General features: G+C 39.1%; 1 protein-coding gene across 1 annotated transcript in view; it reads right to left on the bottom strand.

Annotated features, from left to right (window-relative positions):
* LOC103098060 (mucin-16-like) overlaps window positions 1-18217 on the bottom strand; it is a 136360-nt gene that overhangs the window by 81719 nt on the left and 36424 nt on the right. Inside the window, exons 2-6 of the mRNA XM_056820594.1 lie at window positions 10519-10646; window positions 10329-10396; window positions 9070-9242; window positions 8334-8369; window positions 1035-1148 (exon numbers count right to left, since the gene is read on the bottom strand). Of these exons, the coding sequence (XP_056676572.1) occupies window positions 1035-1148; window positions 8334-8369; window positions 9070-9242; window positions 10329-10396; window positions 10519-10646 (519 nt within the window). The remainder of the gene's footprint in view (window positions 1-1034; window positions 1149-8333; window positions 8370-9069; window positions 9243-10328; window positions 10397-10518; window positions 10647-18217) is intronic.

The raw sequence follows: 18217 nt of genomic DNA on the forward strand, positions 1-18217 counted from the left end.
TCAAGTCTAATCTAAGACCTTATTAGCCGTATGATCCTGGGAAGGTCAATCAGTCAGTCATTGCTTGCCACTGTTTTCCTCATCTGAAAAATGGGGCTAACTATAACACCAAACTCTTAGGTTTGTTATATGATTTAAATGAAATATTTCTAAAAAATGCTTAGTCATGATGCCTGTCATATAGTAGGTGCTACATTATGCTTAATCCCTTCCCCTTCTCTTTTCCATAGGAAAACAAAACACTTGGTAGGTCTAAGAGATAAGTTTTGAAGACAATTTTTTCTAATAAACTAGATTTCACCAATGTACCCATTAGATCAAAGCAATCAATCAATCACCATTGATTAAGTGATTATTGTGTTTTCAGCCCTGTCCTAAATACTGAGGATATAAATATAAAAATTTAAAAACAGATTCTCTACCCTTGGAGAGTTCATAGAAGGAACCTTCCCTGAAGTGGAAAGAGCCTTAGCCATTCAGTGGGAGGTGCTAGGCCTGAACTCTCTTCTTGACCTTGAAGTAGTACATAATAGAGTGGAAAGAACAATGACTCTGGAAGAAGACATCCTAGATTCAAATCTCACCTCTGATTCTTTCTACTTTTGTGTCCTGGAGCATGCCACTTAACCTATCTGGGCCTCAGTTTTCCCCTATATAAGAGGATGGGTACAGCTAGATGGCCATTGAGCATCCCTTCCAGTCATATCCAATTACCCTGAGCTAATTACTTTACTTCTCTAGGCCTCAGTCTCCATATCTGTAAAATGAGAGGCTATACACAATACCTGATACTTCTTAAGGTTCTTTCCAACTTCATGCCTAAGATTTATTATTTAAAGACCTTAGCAGTGGGAACCTCACTCCTACCTCTAAAACTCCTCTTCTCCAGGCTGTACATAGAAAAGAATCAGAGGTTCAGAAGAGTTCTTGAGGATTGATCTCTAAAATAATTTCATGTTTCCTCTGTAAGACTGGGAAACAAGGCCCTAAAAAGGGTAAACTTCCAACACAGAGACAGAGAGGAGGTACCTTACCTGTGGGAATAATAGTAGACACAGGAGTCAGGGGACTCCTTATCAGTGCTACTGTGAGTCTTGGTGCTCCATGACCTTGGGCTGGTGTGACTGGCCCCACCACAGCATCACCAGCTACAGGAAGAGAGGAGGGGAGAACACAGAGCTCAGTCAAATCCTTATTAGTGGACTCCCAAAGGAAAGTACATTGTTGCTACTAACTGCTGAGACCAAAAATACATGGCTTCTCTGACTTTCTGTCATAGAATGAATAAAAAAAAATTTCCCCTTCAAAGCACTGACTCAGTGATGGACAATCCCTACATAAGTTAGACTGAGTGGAATCAGAATACCCATCAATAAGAAGAGGAGAACCACTTTAGCACAAGGATTGTGAATCTGCCCTTGCAGGGAGATAAAGGAGCCTGGAGAGATGACACTAATTCAACAGATATAGAGCCAAGAAAAAGTCCCTACAGTGGCCCATTGGAAGGCTAAAAAGAGGAAGGACCTAGGAGGAAGACCCTTCTCCTTAGAAAGGCACAAACTGACTCTCCCTGGACAGACACTCCCCATTTCCTCCTAGCCACACCCCAATTCCCTCCCTGGGAAGTTTATTTAGTTGTGCAAACTTCCAGTGTGCTGGCTGGAGGCAGGGTGATAGCTGGAGTTGGTGTTGCCTGTGGGTTTCTCTCAGTCTCTGGAGTCAGGCAGGTTGGCCCTGGGTCCTCCAATGAAGTAGCAGTGTCAAGGGAAGCTGTGCTTGTCCAGGTCATGGGGGGTCTTAAGGCAGGAAAGGAGCCTGGCCCTGGGCTCAGAGATTCATGGATGCAATTGTGAGGTTCTCTTCCCAAGGAGAGTCCATCTCCGGTGGTCGAAACCAAATTTGGAAAACTGGCTTCTACTTGTGATGAGGAGCTGACTGACCATGGAGCTAATCTTGACACAGTTTCCACATCTACATCCATACTGTTAAAAGCTGTGCCCCTTGACATTGGAGAATGAAAGGTCACAGCAGGGCCAGTGCCTACTGCTAGGGCATCATTCGCCTCCAGGATAGACATGCTTTGACTGCCAAACACTTGAAGACTCATCCTTGCTGCTGAAGCAGTGACTTCAGAAGTCATTTTGGAAACAAAAGTAAGTGAGCTGGTGCCCATTTCAAATAATGTCTCTGTTGGCAGAGTGGACAGTGCTTGTCCATTGATCAATGGAATCTCAGGACTAGTGGCATGTGTTCCAGTGCCTTCCAAATGAGAGAACAAGGTGGGAGAGTCTCTGATGGCCTCTGTTCCTGAAATGGTGCCTATGGAAGACTGGCTCTCACCCAATCCTGAGCTCAGAGTGGAAGCTGTTATGGTCATTGCTCTAGTCACCTCAATTGCAGTAGAAGAAAATGGGAATCCTGCATCACTCTTCTGGGAGACTTCAGTGATGATTAGTGGACTTTGTACTTCAGACAGCTCAGGCTGGTTAACAGCATCCAGACCTAAACCCAATCCAGTAATGAAAAGAAGTCTCTGTGATCACTGTTGGCCACAGAGAGGAAGGGCTTGTTCCTCTGGGAGTCATAGCCTCAGAAGCATTTGGAATATCTTCTCGATTTGTAGGAAAGGGAATGGATGAGCTTTTTTCAGCTCCTTTATTGATCCTTGAAGTAGCTACCGTGCCACCTTCTACTTCACACCTAGCAGATTGGCTAAGCAAAGGAAAGTAATGAATGCAGGAGGGGGTGTTGCAAAATTGGGACATTAATGCATTGCTGGTGGAGTTGTGAATTGATCCAAACATTCCAGAGGGCAATTTGGAACTATGCCCAAAGGGTGCTAAAAGACTGTCTATCCTTTGATCTAGCCATAGCACTGCTGGGGTTGTACCCCAAAGAGATAATAAGGAAAAAGACATGTACAAAAATATTTATAGCTGCGCTTTATGTGGTAGCCAACAATTAGAAAATGAGGGGAAGCCCTTCAATTGGGGAACGGCTGAACAAATTGTGGTATATGTTGGTGATGGAATACTATTGTGCTCAAAGGAATAATAATAACGTGGAAGAATTCCATGGGAACTGGAACAACCTCCAGGAATTGATGCAGAGCGAAGGGAGCAGAACCAGGAGAACTCTATCTCTTTTTTCTGTCTCTCCCTCTTTCCCTGCTGAGTTGAATGCAAAGGCACAATTCTGTGTTGGGGTTTCAGGAGATGGGAATAAGTATTCAACCCTCCTTTGTCTATTCAGAGGAGAGTGAAGTTCAAGTGATGCCTGCTCCCCCAACTCCTTCCATATTTGTATATTCTTCTTCTAGAATACTCCAATGATGAGAAATGGGTTCTACCTACTTATTACTTATTTAATAACCAATATTTTTCCTTCCCTTTTCTCACCCAACAGGAAATTGAAAGGGGTTAAATGGTTATAAAGTTGTTAAATTCTTATGGTGCCAAAAAGAATCCTCACACTTTTTTTCTACGAGTGGAATGAGCCATTCATGTACTCCACTATGAAATGATTAAATTTATCCAATTTTGTTAAAATTGGAGTTTTAATGTCATCTTTCTGTGAAGCCATTCCTGCTATTCTCTCAATAATTTTCTTTAATTTCTAGTGATAAAATTGCAAGTAAATTCTATCAAACCTTCAAAGAAAAAATAAATCCCAATATTACATAAACTATTATCAGAAATATGCAATTCTATTGAAACTATTATTATTACAAAGTCTTGATACCTACAAAAGGGAAAGACAAAGGAAAGGAAAGAAAATTCAAGACTATGCATACTATCCCTTCTGATACAAAAAAATGCTAAATAAAGAATTAGCAAAATAATTACAGTCACATGTTTAAAAGATGTTCCACTCAGGGGCAGCTGGGTAGCTCAGTGAACTGAAGGTCAAGCATAAAGATGGGAGGTAAATAGCATTTAGCTAAGATGAAGAGTCAGCAATATATATAGCAGAGAAATTTTAAGGGTCTGTCCAATGAAATTCTGAGGAGTAAAATTAGGAAATCTATTAACACCATTAATGTTAGAAATAATTCTAGAAATGGAAGCTACAGTAATACTTTGAAGAAATATGTATTTGGGGGGGGGTGATCAGTATTTGCAGATGATATGATGGCCTGCTTAAAGAACCCTACAGAATCAACTAAAATTAATTTAAACAATTAAAATATTCAACTAAGTCTTGAGATATTTTAAAAAACAGAATAATCCACAATTGTTTGTGTTTTACCAACAAATATCAAGCAGGAAGATATAGAAAAACAAAACCCATTCAAAATAACTATAGAATTATAAAATAGTGTGAATCCATACATTACAAAGTAGAATTATGTGAATAAGCTGGAGGCAAGATGGTAGATTAGCAACAGCTACCCAGCTGAAGCCTCCTAATGTTTCCATCCTAAGAATATAAAATAACACCTCAGATCAAATTTGGCAGTGGCAGAGCCAGCAAAAGGTTAAAGTGAAGCATCTTTCTTTCCTTAGAAAATTTAAGAATTTAGCAGAAGAAAAATGTGACTCAGTGGGAGTGGGACAGATCTGTCTGTAACACAAAGACAGTGTCAGCTATTGCTAAAGGGGTCAGACATTCTTTGTTTTTATTCTACCTAGATTTATCTCTGGAGTTGTTGTCACCCTTGTTAGAATACAGGGTCCCTGTGAGAAAGGATTATTACATTCTTTGTCATACCAGACACCTACACGTGCATTTCTCCCATCCTCTCCCATTTTCTGCTTTATATTTTTTATATTTACATTTATATTTATACTTATGTCCTATCTTCAGCCCCAGAGGATAATAATGATTGAACAAGAGACAGGGTTCAAGAGTGTAATTATTGAAGTAGGGAAGAATGAAAACATTTTTATTGAAAACATTGGCCATTTCTGGGGGCAGAGTCAAGATGGTGGCTTAGAAGCAGCAAAAGGTCAGACCTCTGAAAACCCTTCCTTTACAGATCACAAATTGATTGCTCCTAAGGGACCGAAAATCAAACCTAAAAACAAGACAGAGCCAAGAAATCCTCAAGCTGGATTCAATACAAAAAGTATGCCCCCCAAAAGCCAGAATTCAAGAACACTTGGGTTTAAGGGGAAGGCAGAAGGAAGGTCCCAGGACACCTCCCCACAACCTAGAGCACTAAGCCTCCAGCAGCAGCAGGAACCTCTGGGCGGGCAAAGGCACTTGTCTGGAGAGTGGACTTTGCGGGCAGGGCTATGCCAGGTTCAGAGCATGGAACACAGGCAGTGGAGAAGGAGCTGGAGAGGGATTTCAGAGCTGGCAGCCTGGTCACAGAGGTGGAGACCCTCCATATTGCTCCAAACTTCCAGGAAGTTTTGGCCTCAGAGCACATCCAAGCCAACCCAGCTAAACTTAATCCCATCAAAATTCTTCAGTCGTCAGAGAAGCCCAAGCTCCAACACCCTTCCCCCACAGACTGCATGGAGAGATCATCTATCAAAGTTCCAAGAGGGGAGACTGACAGAAAACCCCAAAACCAAAAAATCAGAGGATCAAGAGCACAGACAAATACTGGGAGTAAAGAAGGGGTAAATATGAGCAAACAGAAAAGGAAGAAATAAATTACAATAGACAGCTTCTATATAGGCAACAAACAAAGAGCAAATGGGAACAGAGGAGGAGCGATCAGAAAATGATAAATCAGAAATCCAAGTGAATTAGATATAGGCTTTGGAAAAACTCAAAATGAAATTCAAAACACAATTAAGAGAGGCTGAAGACAATTAGGAAAAGAACTTAAAAACTAAGATAAGTCATCTGGAAACAGAAAATAGTGTCCTGAAAGCCAAAATCAACCAGCTTGAAAATGAGGCAAAAGAGATGAAATATGAGGCAAAGAAGATGAGAGATGAGGCACAGAGGATGGAAGATGACCTCCAAAGAAAATCAGACCAGAAGGAGAAGGATGATTAAAAAGCCAGGGATGAATTTCAGTCTTTAAGAACAAATACAACAACTAGAATTAAGTGACCTCACAAGGTAGCAGGACACTATAAAACCAAACCAAAAGTATGAAAAAATTGAGGAAAATGTGAAGCATCTCATTCACAAAACAGAAGATTGAGAAAATCCTTCAGGGAGAGAAAATTTATGAATCATTGGTCTACCAGAAGACCATGACAAAAGAAAAAGACTGAACGTAATACTACAGGAAATTATTGAAGAACAAGAGGGAAAAGTAGAGATTGAAAGAATACACAGATCACCTCCTCTACTTAATCCCCAACTGACAACACCCAAGAATGTTATAGCCAAATTCAAGAACTATCAGACCAAAGAAAAGATATTACAAGTTGCCAAGAAGAAGTCATTCAGATACCATGGAACCACAGTGAGGATAACACAGGATATGGCTGCATCTACACTGAAGGACTGAAAGGCATGGAATATGATATTCTGGACAGCAAGAGAACTAGGTCTACAACCAAGAATCAACTACCCAGCAAAATTGACTATATTCTTACAGGGGAAAGTATGGTTATACAACAAAGTAGAAGAATTCCAAGAATTTGTAAAGAAAAGATTAGACCTCATCAGAAAATTTGGTGTCCAAGCACAGAACTCAAGAGAATCATCAAAATGTAATTAAAAAAGAGAGAAAAAGAACAACAACAAACCTTTTTTTAAGAGACTCAATAAGTTAAAATGATATATCCCTATAAGAAAAGAGGTCATTGGTAAATCTTAAAAACTATTGTTATCTCCCTGGAAGCTAGAAGAACGACACTTAGAGGGAACAGTGACAAACTGTATAGGATGAAACAGCAAGACATAAATAGGTATATAGATACATGTATGCATAAATACATACACATGTGTGTATATATATACAAATACAGCTAAAAAGAGGTTAATATTAAAAAATGGGAAAAGAAACAAAAGGGAATAATAAACTTACATGTCACAAAGAAGCTCATGGTGGGAGGAGGGAAAACATCAATACACTGGAAGGGTAAAAAGGTTGGAGATAGGAAATACTCTAATCTTACGTGCATTGAAATTGACCTAAAGAGGGATTGTTATCCAATGCATTGGGCCAGAGAATAGATTCGTGCCCTATAGGGGAGTAGAAGGGCAACAAACAGACTGGTGGTGAGGGAAGCAGTATAAGGGAGAGAGATGGTGAGGGGTATTTTTAAAAAGACAGTAAAAAATAAGGGGGGAATAAAGAGGGAGAGGGTAGAAAGGGAACTAAAATGAGGGTGGGAACTAATGGGACTGATTAAAAAAATCATTGGTGTAGAAGGAAATAGTGAAAGAAGAAAAGGCAGGACTAGGAGTAGAAATCAAAATGCTGCGAAATACACAGCTGGTACTCATAACTCTGAATGAGAATGGAATGAACTCACCCATAAAATGCTGAAAGGAATAGCATGTCCATGGGGACTGGATAAACCTCCAGGAATTGATGCAAAGTGAGAGGAGTAGAACCAGGAAAACATTATACATAGAGACACCGTGTACAATGTACACTGTGGTACAATCAAATGTAATGGACTTCTCCATTAGTGGCAATGCAATGACCCTGAACAACTCAGAGGAACCTTTGAGGAAAACCAGTATCCACATTCAGAGGAAACACTGTGGGTGTAAAAACACCAAAGAAAAACAATTGCTTGAATACATGGGTCAAAGGGATATGGTTGGGGATATAGAATCTAAATGAACATCCTAGTGCAAACAAAAACATGGAAATAGGTTCTGCAAACACCTGCAAATCCTAGTGCAAACAACAACATGGAAATAGGTTCTGATCAAGGACACAAGTAATACTGAATGAAATTGCAAGTTGCCTGCAGGAAAAGGGTGAGTGGAGGGGAGGAAGGGAAATAAAGTGAGTATTGTAACAAAAAATTTTTTTTTAATTGAATTTAAAAAAAAAGAAAAACATTGGCCAACATTACTGAATGAAGATCATGGAGGATGGGCACAAGTATCCCTGAAATGCTTGGAGATGCCTTCTGTGTACCAAGGTTATAAAGACCACAAGGTTTGACTCTAAATATTGAATAAGAAGGGGATAGAGGTAACCTGCTTTCCAAGTCCTGTTGGGTTAATTTTTTTAATTTTTTGAACAATTTAGATATGTTTAGAGTAGCAAAATAACCCACATGCCTAGATGAGTAAAGAAGGTCTCTTTATGTTGGCCATTTCTAAAAGTATACCTCATTCTGAACTCCCAAACCCATTTTTCCCCTCTGTCCTATTCCCCTCCTTCCAAAAAAAGTTCAAAATATACTTTTCATTGTAATCTCCCAGAAAATAGAGAAATTAAGAAATGGAAAACTCACTGTTTGTGGAGGGAGTTGGCATCTGGGGGTTATACCCTATAGTTGGGGAGGAGAGAAGAAAAAGAGAAGGAAGAAAGAAATTCAGAGGGAAGGAGAGGAGAGATTAAGGGGAGGGAAGAGAAAAAGAAGGGAAGGAAGAAGTCAGTGAAACAGATATGAAAGGAGGGGAGAGGAGAGGAGAAGAGAACAGAATGGAAGAGAATTGGACAGAAGAGAAGTGAAGACAAGGGGAGAGGGGAAATAGAGAAAAGAGAAGAATAAAAAAGAGAGAAAATATGAAGGAGAAATGAAATGAGAAGGAAAAGTAATGGTTGAGGGAAGAGGAGAGAGATGAGCAGGGAGGGAGGAAGAGAGAGAGAATACACATAAATCTTTCAGTAGGGTATCTGGGCAAACATTGAAGGAAGCATTGGAGAGATGTTCTGGGGCCCACAGGGTTGGTAAAATGGCACTTTATCATTCAAGGAACTTCCTCAATCAAGAGGGAGATTGATGGCATACATCTTTGTTTAAGGAGCCTAAGAAAAATCCAGCCACTTATGATCTTTAGAAGTAAACCCCCATATCTCTATATTTTGTCGCCACTTTGAAGGCCAGCCTACCAGGAGGGATAGAAAAAAATCATGAAGATGAAGGTGGTCTAAAAGGTAAGAATATTTTGGGGCAGGTGGGTTGTTTTCTGGAAATAGAACCACCTAGAGAAATAAAGATATATGTCCCAATTTAGGCTACTCACCATCCACATACAGGCTTTCCTCATCTAGAATATAACCTCCGAGCCTTGTTATTCCATTAGTCTGTTGACTCAGCTCTTGGTAAATCTTCTTCTTGTCCAAGACAGGGATGGAGAAAAATTCCTGATAAGAACATATAACCTCCACTCCTGTTGCTTTCCCATTATTCATAGACCTAGAAATTGATGATTTAGACAAGAGATATCAAACATGGCCCTTCCTGAAAAATCACCTGAACAAGACTAAAGTGTAGTAGTTCCTCTCTAATTTTAAAGTGTTGATGATGAAATATATAAATATGGATAGTTTTATGAGTCAATATGCAGGAGCCAGGGATGTTGCTGTACAATTTAGTGGCCTCTGTTTCCTTTTGAGTTTGACACCAGTGGTTTAATTAATGAAATTTAGTTATTCAGAAAACACACTTGAAAGAAGTGACCCACTTTGAACAATGGTTTGGAGAGAATTGTAGTTTGAGAGTTGAAAAGGGCATTGGAAGACATCAAAACCAACCTTCTCATTTTAAAGATGAAGAAATTGAGACTAAGACAAGTTATGTGACTTGCTGAGGGTCACACAGCTGCTAAGAGTCTCAGAGAGAATTTGAACTAAGGTCTTCCTGATCGAAAGCTCAGCACTCTGATCTGCTGCAATGAAATTGGCAGTGCTGTGTAAATTCACTCACATCTATGTTTACAAGTGTGTATGGGATCATATTACTTTCAGTAATTTCTTTAGAGTAGTAGAAAGACCACTGGATTTAAAATCAAAGGGACTGTGTGTTCAAATTCTGGATCTGACAGTATCTATGATCTTGGAAAAGTCACTGGAATCTCCTTGGGTCTTCGTTATTTCATCTGTAAATGAAGAGAGTGGTCCTTATGGCCTTACTATCTCTTTAAGCTTCCATTCTATAATCCTATGATTATAGAGACAGTGAATGTTGATATGATCTAATCAATTATTTTCTAAGCACTCTGTGCCTCCTTTGTTATTTCTTTCACGTGGAGTTATAAAGTTAAAGCGATTAAATTTACAACCTTGTCTTTGGAAGACTTATGGGAAAAGAAGTTTTTCTCCACCAGGGAAAGGGTAGAAGGTGCCCACAATATTTCTAATGGCTTGTTGGTTGGGGGAGGGGTTAATCCTTTACAGCTTGGAAAAGAAGGAATTGTTATTGGGAAGAAGAAGCAGCCTGTGTGTGATCTTTGTCAAATGGGAATGTTATGGTCCCTGCTATTTGAGCTTTCAAGATTCTCACCTCAGCAAGGTCACACTGCATCCAGAATACTGAGAGCCAAGGCTGCTTCTTTCAAACAATACCTTGAACTGGAAACAAAAAGAGAGAAGGGAACTTCTGAGTACTTGTCTAGAGGAAGTCTGTATACCCAGGGATGAGGAAGGCAGCATGGAAGCAAGGAGGAAGAGGGGGAGGGGAGGGTGGGTCTCACCAGGTGCTGCAGGACAAATTCAGCAACACGGAATGTGCTGGAACCCCTTTGACCCATCTTGGTTTTGTAAAACATGTTGGTGATGGTGAAGTTGATGGTGAAGGTCTTCGAGTTGAAGCTCCCTGCTGCTGTACAGAAGGGAAAGATACCCAATTGTCTGAGCCTTACAAATGTTATTCAAATGAGAAAAAATGTTTTGTAAACCTTAAAGATCTATCTAAATGCTAGTTATTGTGGTGAAAATTATCATGATCATGACCATTATTCCAGGTGTCACTGTTCTAGTCCTTCCTCAGAGGAAAACTGAGGATACCTCTACTGTCCTTTTTTCTGGCAGTATTAAAAATTGTGGACTTGGGAGTCAGAAGACTTGTATTCAAATCATGGCCCTGCCATATCCTATGTTTTTGCCTTAGTTTCTTCACATGTAAAATGAGGAGGTTAAATCCAGTTTCAAGAGTAAGAACTCATTACTTGACAAAAATTGCTTGTAATACTGAAAATTAGTCCGGGAGAAACTAGGGATAGACTGATATCTTGCTTGACATAACAAAGTAAACTCCAAATTGGGTATATGAGTTAGCTACCTAAAAGGTGATATAAAGAAATGAGAGTTATCAGGAAAATTGATTCGTTCATTTTAATGGACAGAGGGACAGTTCATGTTCACATGAGGGATAGATAGGACAGCAAGTTTAAATGGACCACGTGTTGCCAACTTAAATTTAGTTTTTCCACCAAAACACAACCAATATAGGTAAAATGAGAAGGGAAATGAGTAACTGGAGAGAAAAAATCTTTGCTTCATATTCTTCTGATAAGGGTCTCATTTCCTATTTCCAATAATTGAAATTTATAAGAATAGAAGCCAAGGGCAGAGCCAAGATGGTGGAGAAGATACACATCCCTCATCTGATCTCTATCAAATTGCACCCAAAAACCTGATACAATGTCCTAAAATGAATTCTGGAAGAGTATGTCACACAAAAAAAGACAAACAAATGATTTTCCAGCACAAAACGACTTTAAAGACCGGCAGGACAGATGATGTGTACAGAGGTGGAGGTGGAAGTAGAGCACAGTGCACCAGGGCAGACCCCATCAAGCCAAAAGGATTTACCCACAACTGAAGCAACAGGAAAGGCTTCTGGAGCATTCATCCCCAGTCAATAAGGGGGTGAGAGATCAGACAGTTGCTCAGAAGGAGATTACAGGAATCCCTTTGTTACAATGCAGGTGATTTTCTTGTTGCATTGCTCATATTCAGAAACAGATCCCAGTCTGTGGGGGAGATCTCAAGGTGGAGGAGTGCTAGCAGACAGGAGTGCTTGTAGCCACAGGGGAGCAGCAGACTCTCCCTGGTCACATTTCAAAGTGGAGGAAAATGACTGGGGTTACTCAGAAGCCAGAATTTAGATCAGAAGGCTATTAAAAACACCTTTGTTTGCAAGATACCACATCTGAAGAACTGAAAGAAGATAGATCCCCAGAGAGTATACTCTGAAGGCAGCTGTACAAAGAACCTGAAACTGAGAACAGTGCTCCATTCACCACAGGTACAGATTCCAAGTTTAACAGTCTCTTTTTATTTTTTTAAATTTTATTTAATTAGTTAATTTAGAATATTTTTCCCTGGTTACATGAATCATGTTCTTTCCCTCACATCCCTCACACCCTCCCTCCTGTAGTCAGCGTGAAATTCCACTGGGTTTTACAGGTGTCCTTGATCAAAACCTATTTCCATATTATTGATGTTTACACTAGGGTGATAATTTAGAGTCTACATCACCAATCATATCCCCATTGACCCATATGGTCAAGCAATTGTTTTTCTTCTGTGCTTCTGCTCCCACAGTTTTTCCTCTGAATGTAGATAATGGTTTTTTTTTTCATAAATCCTACCGAATTGTTTTCAATCATTGCATTGCTGGTAATAGAGAAGTCCATAATATTTGATCGTACCACAGTGTATCAGTCTCTGTGTACAATGTTCTCCTGGTTCTGTTCTCCTCACTCTTACATCAATCCTGGAGGTCATACCAGTTCACATGGAATTCCTCCAGTTCACTATTCCTTTGAGCACAATAGCATTCCATCTCCAACATATACCACAATTTGTTCAACTATTCCCAAATGGAGGGCATCCCTTCATTTTCCAATTTTTTTTTGCCACCACAAAGAGCTCAGCTATGAATATTCTTGTTCAAGTCTTTTTCCTTATCTCTTTGGGGTATAATCCCAGCAGTGCTATAGCTGGATCAAAGGGCTAACTACCTCTTTTGAAATGAAAAGGAAAGGGGTGGAAATGAGCAAATAACAGAAAAAAAAGAAACACAATAGAGAAAGCTACTTTGGTAACAGAAAAAACAAAACCAATGCTGGTGAACCCAAAATTCGCAATAAAAACAGGGATTGCTCTCAATCCCAAAAAATGAATTAATGGAGGAAGCTCAATAAGAGGTTTAGAAATCAAATAAGAGAAGCTCCAAGAAAATTTGGGAGAAGTAATGAGAGTGATACAAGAAACCATGAAAAATAAAGTCAACACATCCTAGAGAATCAACCAAAAAGCTAAACGAAATTATCAACAATTTTAGCAAAGTTGCAGGATACAAAATAAACCCGCATAAGTCATCAGCATTTCTATACATCTTCAACACAGCTCAGCAGCAAAAACTAGAAAGAGAAATCCCATTCAAAATCACCTTAGACAAAATAAAATACCTAGAAATCTATCTCCCGAGACAAATACAGGAACTATATGAACACAACTACAAAACACTCTCCACACAAATAAAACTAGACTTGAGCAATTGGAAAAGCATTAACTGCTCATGGGTAGGACGAGCCAATATAGTAAAAATGACCATCTTACTCAAACTTATCTATCTATTTAGTGCCATACCCATAGAACTTCCAAAAAATGTCTTTACTGATTTAGAAAAAAAACATAACAAAGTTCATTTGGAATAACAGAGGATCAACGATATCCAGGGAAATAATGAAAAAAAAAATACAAAGGAAGGGGGCCTTGCAGTCCCAGATCTCAAACTATATTACAAAGCAGCAGTCATCAAAACAATTTAGTACTGGCTAAGAGACAGAAAGGAGGATCAGTGGAATAGACGTGGGGCAAGTGACCTCAGCAAGACAATATATGATAAACCCAAAGATCCCGGCTTTGGGGTCAAAAATCCACAATTCGATAAAAACTGCTGGGAAAATTGGAAGACAGTATGGGAAAGATTAGATTTGGATCAACACCTCAGACCCTACACCATGATGAATGCAAAATGGGTGAATGACTTGAACATAAAAAGGAAACTATAAGTAAATTAGGCGAACACAGAATAGTATATATGTCAGACCTTTGGGAAGGAAAATACTTTAAAACCACGCAAGACATAGAAAGAGCCACAAAATGTAAAATAAATAATTTTGACTACATCAAATTAAAAAGCTTTTGTACAAACAAAACCAATATAACTAAAATCAGAAGGAAAGCAACAAATTGGGAAGCAATCTACATAAAAACCTCTGACAAAGGTTTAATTACTCAAATTTACAAAGAGCTAAATCAATTGTACAAAAAATCAAGCCATTCTCCAATTGATAAATGGGCAAGGGACATGGATAGGCAGTTCTCAGATAAAGAAATCAAAACTATTAATAAGCACATGAAAAGTGCTCTACATCTCTTATAATCAGAGAGATGCAAATCAAAACAACTCTGAGGTATCACCTCACACCTAGCAGATTGGCTAACATGACAGCTATGGAAAGTAATGAATGCTGGAGGAGAAGCGGCAAAGTAGGGACACTAATTCATTGCTGGTGGGGTTGTGAGTTGATCCAACCATTCTGGAGGGCAATGTGGAACTATGTCCAAAGGGAGATTGAAGACTGTCTGCCCTCTGATCTAGCCATAGCACTACTGGGTTTGTACCCCAAAGAGATAATGAGGAAAAAGACTTGTACAAGAATATTCATAGCTGCACTCTTTGTGGTGGCCAAAAATTGGAAAATGAGGGGATGCCCATCAATTGGGGAATGGCTGAACAAATTGTGGTATATGTTGGTTATGGAATACTATTGTGCTAAAAGGAATAATAAAGTGGAGGAATTCCATGGAGACTGGAACAACCTCCAGGAAGTGATGCAGAGCAAAAGGAGCAGACCAGGAGAACATTGTACACAGAGACTAATACACTGTGGTACAATCGAAGGTAATGGACTTCTCCATTAGAGTCAATGCAATGTCCCAGAACAACTTGCAGGAATCTAGAAAACACTATCCACAAGCAGAGAATAAATTGTGGGAGTAAAAACACCGATGAAAAGCAACTGCTTGACTACAGGGGCTGAGTGGAAATGACTGAGGAGAGACTCTAAATGAACACCCTAGTGCAAATACCAACAACATGGAAATGGGTTCGAATCAAGAACACATGTGAAACCCAGTGGAATCACGCTTCGGCTATGGGGTGTTGTGGAGGAAAAGAAAATGATCTTATCTCTAATGAATAATGCTTGGAAATGATCAAATAAAATTATTTTTAAAAAAGTCAACAAATTGGCAAAGGAGGCAAAAAAATATTGAAGAAATTAATACCTTTAAATCACAATAGGGACTTCCAGGTAAGCATGGCTGCAGAGTAGATGCAGCTTGCTTCCTCTCCTCAGACCCAATGACAAACACAACTGCAAAAAACCCTCCCAAAATAAAAAACAACCATCCTCATAAGAATGGAAAGACCCCACAACAAGGCGAAGCTCTGAAGGTAGGAGGGATTCTGTCACCTCCACAATATAAGGGAACAAAAAGCTCACACACTCTCCCCTCACCCACCAAACAGCTGGAGACAGAGTTAAAGTCAGCAGTGTCCAGAATCAACAAGAGAGGGAGGGGTACCCCAGGAATGAACGGGCAGTCCCAGGTGTGGGGACCTGAAAAAGTTACGGTCCTTCTCCTGAGAGTACTAACACCTGAAACCCCGGCAGGCAGGCAAGGGGAGTACAGATCTCAGGCACCCAGAACTAGCGTACTGTAGTCACCAAGTCCACGAAGGGATCCCCTGAGGTGAGCAAGAGGCACCTACAGGTCTTGGGAATTAGCTAAGACCACCAAAGCCTTTCACCTGAGAGCACTAACTCCCAAAACACTGGAAGGCTGGAAAGGGGAGTCCTTGGGCTTGAGGCCTCAAATAGCAGGATAGAACAAACTGAAAAGGAAAACCAGGCTTTAAAGATCAGAATCAGGCAACTGGAAGACAATGATCTTGCAAAAGAGCAAGAATTAATAAATCAAAACCAAAAGACTAAAAAATTAGAAGAGAACATAAAATATCTCACTGACAAGGTGACAGACCTGGAATATAGAGGAAAGAGACAATCTGAGAATAATTGGCCTACCAGAAAAGCCAGAAATAAATAGTAATCTTGACATCATCATACAAGATATCATCAAAGAAAACTGCCCAGAGATTCTAGAATAAGGGGGCAATACAGGCATTGAAAGAGTTCATAGAACACCCTCTACACTAAATCCCCAAAAGACAACTCCTAGAAAGTTAGCCAATTTCCAAAGCTTTCAATCAAAAGAAAAAATCTTACAAGAAGCCAGAAAAAGACAACTTAGATATAAAGGAATGCCAATCAGGGACACAGAAGACCTTGCAATTTCCACTCTGAATGACCGTAAAGCATGGAACATGATTTCAGAAAGGCAAGAAAGCTGGGTCTTCAACCAAAATTCAGCTATCCATAAAAACTGACTATATACTTCCAGGGAAAAGTATGGGCATTCAACAAAATAGAAGACTTCCAAGTTTTTGTAAAGAAAAGACCAGAGCTCTGTGGAAAGTTCAACATTCAAACACAAAGAGCAAGGAAAACTTGAGAAGGTAAATATGAAGGAAAGGGAAAAGGAGAAAAATGTTATCTTTTTCTTTTATTCAAACTCTCTTCTATAAGAACTACATTTATATCAAATTATATATATTAATATGTGGGGAAAATGTAATGTGTAACTCAAAAGTTGTATGCATCATTAGAGTAGTTAGAAGAATCACACATAGGGAATGATTGGGGCATTAAGACAATATGGAGAAAAGGGGGTGAAAGAAATAAAAAGGGAGGGTGTGAATCATTGATGGTACTAAGATATACTTCAAGAAATAGAAAAAAACTAAATAGAATAATCTTTCTCACACAAAGATACACATGGAAAGGGGAGGGGAAGGGATTTCCTATAGGGAGGAGAGGAAGAAAGTGCTAACTGGTATTACTTACACCTTACTCTCAGTGAAATCATCTCTGAGAGCTTAGAATATTTAGATCCATTGGCATCTTGAACTTTATCTTATCCAACAAGGTAAGATAGAAGGGGAAATTAAGTAAGGGTGGGGGGAATGAGAATAAAAAGGTAGGGAAGGAGAAGTGGGAGGGGAAGGGAAGAAAAAGGGAGGGGCTAGAAAGGGAAGCATATCAAGGGAAGCGACTAGGGGGACTAATCTAAAGTAAATCACTGGTATAAAAGGTTATAGCTAAAGAACAAAGGTCAGAATTAAGGGAGGATATCAAAATGCCAGGGAATCCACAAGTGACAATCATAACTTTGAATGTGAATGGGATGAACTGACCCATAAAACATAGACAAATAGCAGAATGGATTAGAATCCAAAACCCTATCATATGTTGACTTTAGGAAACACATATGAAGCAGGTTGATACTTGCAAGGTTAGAATTGAAGGATGGAGTAAGACCTTCTGGGCCTCAACTGATAGAAAGAAGACAGGAGTTGCAATCATGATATCTGATAAAGCCAAAGCAAAAATAGACCTGATCAAAAGGGATAGGGAAAGTAAATATATTCTGTTAAAAGGGAGTCTACACAATGGGGAATTATCACTAATCAACATGTATGCACCAAATAGCAAAGCACCCAAATTTTTAATGGAAAAACTAGAAGAATTGAAGGAGGAAATAGACAGTAAAACCATATTAGTGGGAGACTTGAAACAACCACTATCAAATGTAGTAAATCAAACCAAAAAATAAATAAGAAAGAGGTAAAAGATGTGAATAAAATATTAGAAAAATTAGAGTTAATAGACATATGGAGAAAAATAAATAGGGACAAAAAGGAATACACCTTCTGCTCAGCACCACATGGCACATTCACAAAGATAGATCATACACTAGGTCACAGAAACATGGCATACAAATGCAGAAAAGCAGAAATAATAAATGCAACCTTTTCAGATCATAAGGCAATAACAATAATGATCAGTTAGGGTACATGGAGACCCAAATCAAAAATTAATTGGAAATTAAATAATATGATACTCCAAAATTGGTTAGTTAGAGAAGAAATCATAGAAACAATAATTTCATTGAGGAAAATGACAATGGTGAGACATCCTTTCAAACCTTATGGGATGCAGCCAAAGCAGTACTCAGAGGAAAATTCATATCCTTGAGTGCATATATTAACAAATTAGGGAGAGCAGAGATCAATCAATTGGAAATGCAATTAAAAAAATTTGAAAGCGAACTAATTAAAAACCCCCAGAAGAAAACCAAACTAGAGATGCTAAAAATTAAGGGTGTAGCAGCCCAGCCCATAGACATTATGGGGAAACAAGGAATGTGAGTGAGCACATGGCCATTCTGTGCATGGCAATGAATTTTATTGCC

Source organism: Monodelphis domestica, chromosome 3 (assembly GCF_027887165.1).
Source record: "Monodelphis domestica isolate mMonDom1 chromosome 3, mMonDom1.pri, whole genome shotgun sequence".
Lineage (NCBI taxonomy): Eukaryota > Metazoa > Chordata > Mammalia > Didelphimorphia > Didelphidae > Monodelphis > Monodelphis domestica.